The sequence below is a fragment of the Solanum pennellii genome, chromosome 4 (assembly GCF_001406875.1).
Source record: "Solanum pennellii chromosome 4, SPENNV200".
Classification (NCBI taxonomy): Eukaryota; Viridiplantae; Streptophyta; class Magnoliopsida; order Solanales; family Solanaceae; genus Solanum; species Solanum pennellii.
The window spans coordinates 5074620-5084614 of NC_028640.1; the positions used below are offsets into that span (position 1 = coordinate 5074620).

The 9995-nt window shown below is 29.8% G+C and overlaps 2 protein-coding genes and 1 non-coding gene across 7 annotated transcripts; 2 read left to right on the forward strand and 1 right to left on the reverse strand.

Annotated features, from left to right (window-relative positions):
- The first annotated feature begins 3888 nt into the window (after positions 1-3888).
- LOC107016079 (universal stress protein PHOS34) lies at positions 3889-5851 on the forward strand. Its single transcript, XM_015216558.2, has 4 exons — positions 3889-4147; positions 4427-4536; positions 5208-5326; positions 5515-5851. The coding sequence occupies exons 1-4, from the start codon at positions 3973-3975 to the stop codon at positions 5597-5599; spliced, it is 489 nt and encodes a 162-aa protein (XP_015072044.1). The 5' UTR covers positions 3889-3972; the 3' UTR covers positions 5600-5851.
- A 151-nt stretch (positions 5852-6002) lies between these two features.
- On the reverse strand, positions 6003-9730 carry LOC107016078 (armadillo repeat-containing protein 7). Of its 5 annotated transcripts, XM_015216556.2 has the most exons (7): positions 8608-8769; positions 7686-7816; positions 7492-7528; positions 7340-7413; positions 7156-7249; positions 6993-7075; positions 6003-6320 (listed from the first exon to the last, which is right to left on the reverse strand). In XM_015216556.2, exons 2-7 carry the CDS (start codon positions 7755-7757, stop codon positions 6144-6146), a joined length of 537 nt encoding a protein of 178 aa, XP_015072042.1. In that variant the 5' UTR covers positions 7758-7816; positions 8608-8769; the 3' UTR covers positions 6003-6143. The 5 variants fall into 5 exon arrangements, with proteins under 5 accessions (XP_015072042.1, XP_027771899.1, XP_027771897.1 ...); XM_027916098.1 differs by lacking the exon at positions 8608-8769 and adding an exon at positions 9593-9730 and having other exon boundaries at positions 7156-7413; XM_027916096.1 differs by having other exon boundaries at positions 7156-7413; positions 8608-8770.
- Positions 9128-9265, forward strand: LOC114077001. Its single transcript, XR_003578097.1, has one exon. It is a non-coding gene; the product is annotated as a small nucleolar RNA snoR111 (small nucleolar RNA).
- Positions 9731-9995: the final 265 nt, after the last annotated feature.

The window sequence follows — 9995 nt, forward strand, 5'->3', positions numbered from 1 at the left end:
CATTTAATTCTCTACAAAGCTACAAGTTTAAGAATTCAAGCATTCAAGTTCAAGAACGATCAAGATCAAGACCACCGAATTCAAGAACAAGCTCGAAGCCCTTGAGTTCAAATAAAAGTCAAGATCAAGATAAAGTTCAAGTTCAAGTTAATCGTAGATTCAAGAACAAGCTTTAAAGCCCTTGAATTTATATTTGAAAAGGCGAATTCAGAGGAATTATAGAGATTGTAACACTCGCATTTGAAATAATAAAATTGATTGTTGCTATAATTTTCCGTTCTTGATTATTGTTTTCTCGACGCGAATTTTATTGTCTACAACAAGCTTGATACGTTATCACATGTGTGAACCTTCCATGTATTTCGAGTGAATTGGTTGAGGTTATTATCTCTATATTTTGTACTCTTATATTTATATAGTGAATTTTTCATCTCCTTTGTGGACGTAGGTCAATTGACTGAACACGTTGAATATTTGTGTCTTTTGATATATTTCTCGTTTGTCTTCTTACTCATGATCTTTCGAGATTCGCATTACTAGATTCCACACTACACCTGTTTATTTCGATCCGAACAATTAATTCGACCTTTGTAGGAATTATTCATAATAATGAACTTGCAGAATAAATCTATTTTTCATTAAAAAAAGAAAAAGTCATTGTTGATCCTACTTCACCTTAATTTTTATTTAAACAAATAAAAATTTTAGGTTTGATTGATCAAATATTTTAAAAATCATTTTTTTTTTGGAAAAACAATTTCTTTAAAGATAAAAGGTATGACTTTTCTATTAGAAAAAACAGAAAGAAATACAAAAAATAATTCATATATGTCTTCCATAGAAAAAATTTATTCGCACCCAGTGTTTACATTGAAATTCATTATTATGTGGTTTGATAAAGTAAAACACAAGTTAATTAATTAAAATAGAATAAAATAATCTATAAATTTAACACATAACATACATATATTGAATGAATATAAACACTTGATGCGAATAAGTTTCAATCTTAGTTCGATTCTTAATCTTCTAATACTTCCCGTCCAACACCCAACTAATCCCTACCACCACTTATTTGGTGGTTTTGTGCCTACACGAAAATATTTGTTTCAATTATAAATAAATATTTTTTTAAAAAAATATTACACACTTGTTTGTCTTTTGCCCGAAAATATTTGGTTAAATTATATAATTTTTTTAAAAAAATTTCCCTTTAGTGTGTCAAACACACCCTTAGTATTGTTCTTAACTTCTTATCCACATGGAAGAATGAGAAACAAGCAACACCATATTGAATCATATTATCGAGCCTTGCAATGGAATAAATATAATTTTTTGTTTCTAATTAAAAAATTTGAGTTATATGATTTTTTTTATATAAAAAATCCGAATAATAATTGCCATCTTCTAAATGAAAATAAATTAAAAAATTATGAGGTTATGATCCAAAAGACAGATAAGTATGTTAGAAGTTTCGATGAGAATCCACCAACTTGCTTTTATTGGTTAACATAAATATATACATATATTATATTCTTACGAGAAAATCAAAATAATTTACTCATTATATTTATTTTAGAACATAAAAAGTAGAAAATAATTCTCTAATTATTTTTTGATATCACACAACTAATTTAGAAATTGTGTGAGTTTATATTAATTATACAAAAAAAGGAAATTAGAAACTTTAAAAAGGATGAAAATGACATTAATTAAGATTGGGACAATTTCTTTTTTTGTTTTTAGCAATATTCCCTTGTCATCTCATTAAAGACATAATAAAAGCACGGTATATATTCCTAACCTTTTTTTTTCTTTTCAAATCATTATGTTTCATGCCTTACAAATAATAAAATAATTATCGAATAATTATGGTGAAATGAATATAATTGATTATATTTCATTAGAAATTTGAATTCGAGAGTTTTACGTATTAATGAATAAACTTTTAATACAAAGAATAATATGTTTTCTTAGCTTTTTAACGAGTTTTAAATTAAAATATGGAGTAAAATTTTTGAGTGAAAAATCAAGAAAAATAAAAACAAAATGTTACATTTCTTATGGTCTTTACACTATATACTACCTCTAGTACATATATTGAGTATTAATTATACAAATTAGATGTATCATTTATCTTTCTTAAATATTTCATTTTAATTATTTCTTTTTTAATTTATGTGACACATTTCAAATTTTAAAATTTAAATAATTTTATTTTTCATAAATTTTTCATATATCTTTTAAATATTTTGTATTATTATTTACTGTGACTTTTAGTACTTTTATGTAATTTATAAATATAAAAATTTCATTTTAAAAAAATTTAAAGGTTCCATAATTAAATTTTGGGAAAATTGTATATAATAGCAAACTAATAATCTAAAATAAATGGAGAAGCTAAAGTTTGATTTAATTGTGATCCATAGCAAACGTTTGCAAAAAATTGTCAGGCGCCTCTCTCCCAAATATCTCGCTCACCACTCTCTTTCAATCTCTCGCTCGCTTCCTCACTTTTATACAAACACAAGTGTTACTAAAAAGATCAAAATAAAAAGGATCGAACTACCTACTCATTATTCGGAGGTGAATCATAGAACACCAAAGTCCAAAAGCTTCCCAAAAGATCTGATCCAACAGAAATCCCGCATTGAGCGTAGCTGATATGCGGCTACGGGGTCGGTGTGTGATCACCAAAGGTGAAGTAACCCTTCAGATGCTCTCTCCGCCCATGCCGAATACCCCCGGCCGGTTCCGCCGGGTAAGGCCAGGTTTCGTGGGAAGAAGAAGAAGGGGGATTCGAATCGCCTATTTTTCCCCTTCTTTTTCCGGCTAGCTCTAGCCCTAGTAGAGGTCCGAGTAGACTAGACTACTAAGGGCCAACGTGTATAAAAATTGTTTCTAATTTTATAAAGCAAAGAAAATTGTATAAATACATATATTTTTTCCCCTCTTCCAGAACTCGCTCGCCACTCTCCCAAATCTCGCTCACCACCCTCGCCTTTCTCACCTATACAATCAGAAGCGAGATGTATAAATTGTGTTTCTGTTTGTATAAAGCGTGAGAAAATTGTATATACACATGCAAGTATATATATATTTTCGTCCTATACACTTATAATCATACAATTAAAATACTCCTCTGCCCAGTTTCTTTTGTCTTTCTCTCTTTCTCGTTTTATACAATTTTCAAATTGCATCTAATTTCTCTCTTTCTCATTTTATACGATTCGATTCAATTGTATATTCCTTGTCAAGTCTCTTTTGTCTTTCTCTCTTTCTCATTTTATACAAATTCAAATTGTATATAATCGTTCTATACACTTATAATAATACAATTCGTTTTATACACTTCGTTTTTATACAGTTCTCTGCCCAAGTGTCTTTCTCTTTCTTGTTTTATACACTTCGTTTTATACAATTTGCTTCAACTGTATATGTATAGCGAATTATACAGTTTCTATGTTTGCTATGGAGCGCAATTATGCAAACTTTGTTACAGCATACAAATATAAATTTTTTGTTTGCTATATGTGAAAATTGCCCTTAAATTTTTATTAAACTTAAATTACTTAATTTTAAATATATAAATTTTATTTTTAAAAATTTAAAATGCTACAAACAAATTTTTAATTAAATTGAAATTATTTAACTCTCAAAAAATTAAAATACAAAACACTTAAATAATCAGCAGTAACACCCCCATAATTGTAAATTCAAATTTCGAATCAATTAACAAAGACAAAATTATATCTTTTCCCTTTTTTTAAGTAATAATTTATTAAGAAACATAAAGGTCTTCCACCTTCTAGGTCCTTCAAGAACTTCTTCTCATTTGGATTATTAGAAATCCAAACCCCAAAATTAATATAAATACAGAAACACCACAAAACTAACATATATACACATAGAGAGAGAGAGAGAAAATAAATCAAAGAGAGAAAAAATTAAGATTTTTTTTTTTAAAAAAAAATGGGGAAAGCACGTATAATAGGAATTGGAATGGATTATTCAGCAACAAGCAAAATAGCTCTAAAATGGGCAATTGATAATTTAATTGAAGAAGGTGATACAATTATTATTATTCATGTTGTTTCTTCTAAACTTGAACCAACTAGTAAACAACTCTTTGAAGATACTGGATCACGTAAGTCTTTTTTTCTTTTTTGTTTATTTCATTCTAATCAATTATTTTTCAAGTCGAAGATCTATCGAAAACAGTCTTTTTAAACTGTATATACATCAACTTTTCGGATTTCACCTATGTTGTTGTTTGTTGTAGTTAGATTGATTTTTGTCGATCTCTCTATTTTCACGAGGTTGTGTAGATTTTTCGGATTTTATTTATGAGATTATACTAGTTATGTTATTCATTTTAATTAATTAGACATATATATTGATGATTTTTTTTTATTGTTTGATGCAGCTTTGATACCTTTGGATGAATTTAAACAGATTAATGTGTCTAAGTACTATGGATTAAATCCTGACAAAGAGGTTATTGATATGCTTGAGCCTGTTGCCAAACTCAAAAAGGTAAATAATTATAATTTACTCTTCTTATTTCTTTGTTCTTTCTCTTTGCTTTTATGGACAGTTTCATGCGTAAAATAATTTATTTTGGGTCTAAACCTAAAATTAAGAGGCATAATACATAAATATGCTCTTTAATTTGACTTTCAAATTTTATTTATTAAATTTGGGTGTATACAAATAGATACATAAATTTGAATAAAATTGAATAAATAGACACAAATATCTTATATGTCATCTTACATGTATTTTGTTTGTTTACATGTCTTTTGTTTGTTCTACATGGTGTTCTACGTGTATTTTGCCATGTGAAATTCATGTGTTTATTTATTTAAATGTTGGATAGTTAAAGTGTCTATTTGTGCATTATGAAAGTTGAAATTCTAAAATTAAAATTTAAAATCAAATTTAGAATTTAATATTGGTATTATGTCAAATTAAGGAGCGTGAGATAGACAATCTATTGTTACCATATTAGTAGTAGTTTCTCTTGCTCTTTGCTTCTTCAACTTCTTTTACAATGATTTAATCAACGACACGTGTCTTTTTGAACTTATGTTTTATTTTATTTTATTTATTTATTTTATGAATCGATTACCTGATTTCAAAAAAAATTCTCTTGTATACTAAGAGTAAGTATTGTTTAATTAATAATTTGTGGGATAATAAAACAGGTGACAGTGGTGTCAAAGGTGTATTGGGGAGATGCAAGAGAGAAACTGTGTGATGCTGCTGAAAGTCTCAAACTTGATTCACTTGTAATTGGAGGCAGAGGCTTAGGAGTTCTTAAAAGGTAAACGCTAAAGTATAGATTTAGATCGATCAAAATGAACTGAGTTAATAAATGGATGAGTATAATAAATTCAAATTGGGCGAATAAATGTTACTTGAGCTAAAATGAGTTTAGCGAAATGTTTTATTAAGTTTTAATTTTTTAAAAACAATATGTGGGGTTAATTTGTAACTGTTTAATATTTGCAGGGTGTTACTTGGAAGTGTCAGTAACTATGTGGTGCAAAATGCAACATGTCCTGTTACTGTTGTGAAAACCAGTCCTCAAAAGTGAAAAAAAAAGAGACTATAAAGTTTATGTTATTTTGTTAATAAAAAAAAGAAGAAAAGCTATTTTGTGTTTTTACTTTCTTTCGTTTTTTGTATAATGTCTTGTTTTGGATTTTATTTATTTGATTTCTTAGGGTATGAGTTGGCTTTTGTTTGGGAGTGTTGGATGTGAGATGATTGTGGGACTTTGTTATATTTCAAGTTTATCACCTAATTATTTATTATATACATATTTTTGTTGGTTTCTTGTTTGTCATTTTTGAGACACTTGTCTTTGTCAAAATGTAAATGTTTCATTTGTGAGATTGGGAAGAAAACATTGTGAAGTTTCTTGTGATAAATATTACAATAGTTAAAATACCAGTATAATTTTACGAGTGAGGTCTAACTATAATGACGTTAAACGATTTAAGAAAGAGCCTATCAAAATAGGTTTAACAAAATATTTATATTTCAATCCCCTAAACCTGACCAATAATTTTACAATTCCATGCTTTTAAAGATGTTAGTAGTATTGATTTTCAACAGTAATTTTATTTTCATCTATTTCAATAAGCTTGGGGAACATGTTTATCTAAGAAAGCCTGGGCCAAATTACTGAAGCTTGTACTAACTTCACTTGCAGCTGCATAACTCTTTATTGCATCAATTACCTCTGGTTTTAAGATCTTTTCCTTGTTTGATGCATTGCAGAGATAATACAAAGCTCCTAGAGCATAATTTACCTGCAAAATCGCACTCCGTATTATTACAAGTGGGCTTTGAGGAGAGTGGAGCGTACACAATCTTACCCCTACTATAAAGGAAAAGAAACATGTGATAATAGAATTGAACTCTAAGAAAATAGGAGACTAGAACATGTAATAATAAAAAGTGAACCCTAAGAAAGTAGGAGACTGAAGTGATATGAGAGAACCTAAACACCTGTCGACTTTCTACTAACATTCTATCCTAATTCTCAATCTCTATATCTACTTATTTAGAGTCATGTTCTTGAGTAGTTGCAGATGTGTCTCTTCAATATTGAAGTTGGAGTTTGAGAAGTAAAAACAACCCGCACCGAAAAGAACAGTCCAAGACAAGACCACAAATACTAAAAAGATACAAGTCTTCCTGAAGAACTAATTCCAGAAGTGACGAAACAGCACCATTTTACTCCTCGTGCTGCCTAAAGTTGCAGAAAGTCACAAGACCAACTATTAACAATAAGCACATTGTATAAGCCCTACTCAAATTTATTAACAAGATTGACAGATGATGGTATTCTACGAGTTCAATTTACAGCAGCAAGATTGAAGCGTTCCCGCGCTATGCTCATATAAGTACACATTTTACCATGTGATGATCAAAGCACTTATAAACTAGAAACACCACAAAATGTTTGTTAATGTGCTTACAGTGCTCCGAACAGGACTTGACAAACACTGGACGATGAGGGGAATACCGTCATTTTGAGTGACAAGAGCAGCATTTGCTGGATCTGCAAGTCACAAATGCATCAACTGACATGGAGAAGAGGTAATTCTTGGAGCAGTTTATTACAAAAAGCTTATATCTTACCAGCACACGCATTGCAGATTCCTCCAATCCCAAATTCCACAAGCTTCTCATTAGGCTCAGTTAAACAGTCTAGGAAAAGTTCTATTACATTAAGCTGTTTAACATCAGAAGATATGTTTAGGCAAGAAACCAGGAAAATTCGATGATTACAATACTCGAAGCACTCATTAAGAAGTTTCTTAACTTGACGCAAGAAGGTAAAGTTGTAAGGATCATATGCAAAGTTGGCCAAATTAGCAACAATCTTCTCTTTTGTCTCTGAAACAACAATAATATATCAGAGCCACATATATTGCTTGGACATTACAAAATAGTTGCAGAGAACTCTAAGCATACCTTCAGAAGATGCATTCTGAAACTGAGTCACCAATTGCTGAAGAAGAATGTAAGTATAGATAAGTGAAATACGCAAACAAGTTTCTTGCTTATCCAAAATTTCATGTACAAGTAATGTTTGCTTAGCTTCAGCAGATAAAGTTTTGTTATTCCAATCTTCTTTCTATGAACTATATCAAGTAAGGAGGACTAACCTGAAGGTATTCCACCCTCGGAGTTCCATATTTTCCAGTGCGTTCTTCTTGCCTTTGGCTATTCGTGAACATGTGAATGCAACTATGGTAGAGAAAGAGATCAGAATGAATTAACAATGTAACTCTGCACCCTGCAAACAGAACGTGCACCATTCAAGTCTATTTCATTCAAATACCAAAAAATTCATCTATAGCGGAAATTTTGTTTAAATCTCACACTTCTCCGTACACAAGTAACTATGGGGGAAAACAAGCACGAATAAAGTGCATGACAAGATTACATCGGAAGAATACCCAAGTCTAAATCTACATTAACTCAGGATACCTCAAACACAAGCTTAAATAGGTCCAGGCAACAGAAATAATCACCAACAAAATGAATATAGCAAGACAAATAAATTCAGCCACAGGAGACACCATATTTACGCGGAATACCACTTAAGAGTTTAGAGAAGAAACTACGATACCAAAGCTCCACTGTATCAATGAACGAATTATAGAAGTTCTCCAAAATGCTGTAACATTAATGTCAAACACGGAGCAACAATATCAACCAGAAGTAACTACTTTAATCCCTGTTTTCATTGTGTTCTATTTTCAATAGTTTTATAGCAAGTTAAAAAGCTTTTCTTATCCAAAAACTAAAGGCAAAGTCATACATTACAGCAAATTCAATCTCAATCAAAAGTTCAAACAATTAAAATTCCTCCTTGACATAATGAGATGAGTGAACTTGTTTTATACAATTCTTTTTTCTTTAAGCTAACTTTTGCAGTGTGAGTTAGATATAATGGTTAATTTCACGTGGTATTATAACAAGACCCGTCTCACCCGACGTTGAGGTCCCAAAATCAAAAACATTGATATCATTTTTCTTTTCAAAAAACACATTTTTTATAGAAAAAAAATCACTAAAGCGTACCAGGAGGAACTCAATGTAGGATGATACTACTTTTGAATTCAACTGAATCTAAAATTTGAGAGGGCAAAATGATGGAAAACTCCGACGGAGAAGAGATGGCGTTTCTTCCACTTTTCCGGCAGAGATTGGGCTACGGGGGGTCAATTGGGCCAGTTAAGGAGTTATTTGCTCTTATATTCCTGTATTAGGCTGATTTTAAATTGGGCTAAACTTATAAACTCTCACTTATTCAAAGCCCATAAATCCCTAACTGGGCCAAAACCAGGCTCATTTCTGAAGTTTTTTCTAGGGTTTGGCTATCTATATAAATGGCCTTAATAGATGCAATTACAGTCATTCTTCTCTTGAGCAAATGGTGGTTTTAAGGTTTCTAATGGTAGCTTCTGTTCTCTAATCACATACAGAAGCTAATTTTAACCTATTTTTTTGTGTTTTTTTCTCAAACTAATTATATGAAATTAGTTTTTCTATCTTTGCTAAATAGAAATAAGATCTTTGTATATATGTTTGATACCTCCTTCTGATCGAATGATGAACAATTTTTCTGGTGTGTTTCGTCATTTTTATATGAATTTATAGGAGGCAAAGTGATACCGGCGAGATATCGTTTCGATCGTCATTTTTTCCGGTTGACGATTCGATTGTTGCTCGTCTACATCTTTTTTTTTAATCTATTCTTCATTCTCCTTTTATTTTTTTTGTTATTTCTAAAAATTATAATAATTTAAACTACTTTTGATTTAGATTAGTTTGATAAAAGTTGGTTAAAATGTTAATTGAAAAGAATTTATTCACTTTGAACAGCTTATTTCTAATTACATTAAGGAAAATAGACATAGTGAAAACTCTTACAGCCTATCGATAACCATCAAAGTTAATAATTTTGGATTGAACGAGTTAATCCTTTGGAGGTGTATTATATCGTCTAATGCATGATTACTCTTCTCGTTAACTTAAATTAAAAAAAGAATAATTTAAAAATTACCTCATCAGTTTGCTTATCCCACCTGACTTAGCTGGAAAAATGGATGTCTATATAATAATGAACTTGAATACCAAATCAATTTACTTGACAAAAAGTATTCATATCACAATTTATTCGTAAAATTAATCTCTTATTTTGAAAAAAGTGCAATTAGGCTTTTTGGGTGAGTGTATTTACGAGGCCAACTAAAATTAAAAATATTTATATCTCACTTCGTATAATCATGTTAAAATGTATAATTATATATTTTGTTTAATTAAATATGTAAATACTTAAAAATAACACAAACATTCAAGTGACCAAAATTTAAGTATCTATTTATTTCATCAAAAATAAAATATGTGGAAATTAGAGAAGAACAATCAACTAAACATCATTTTCACCGTTGATACACTTGTGATTA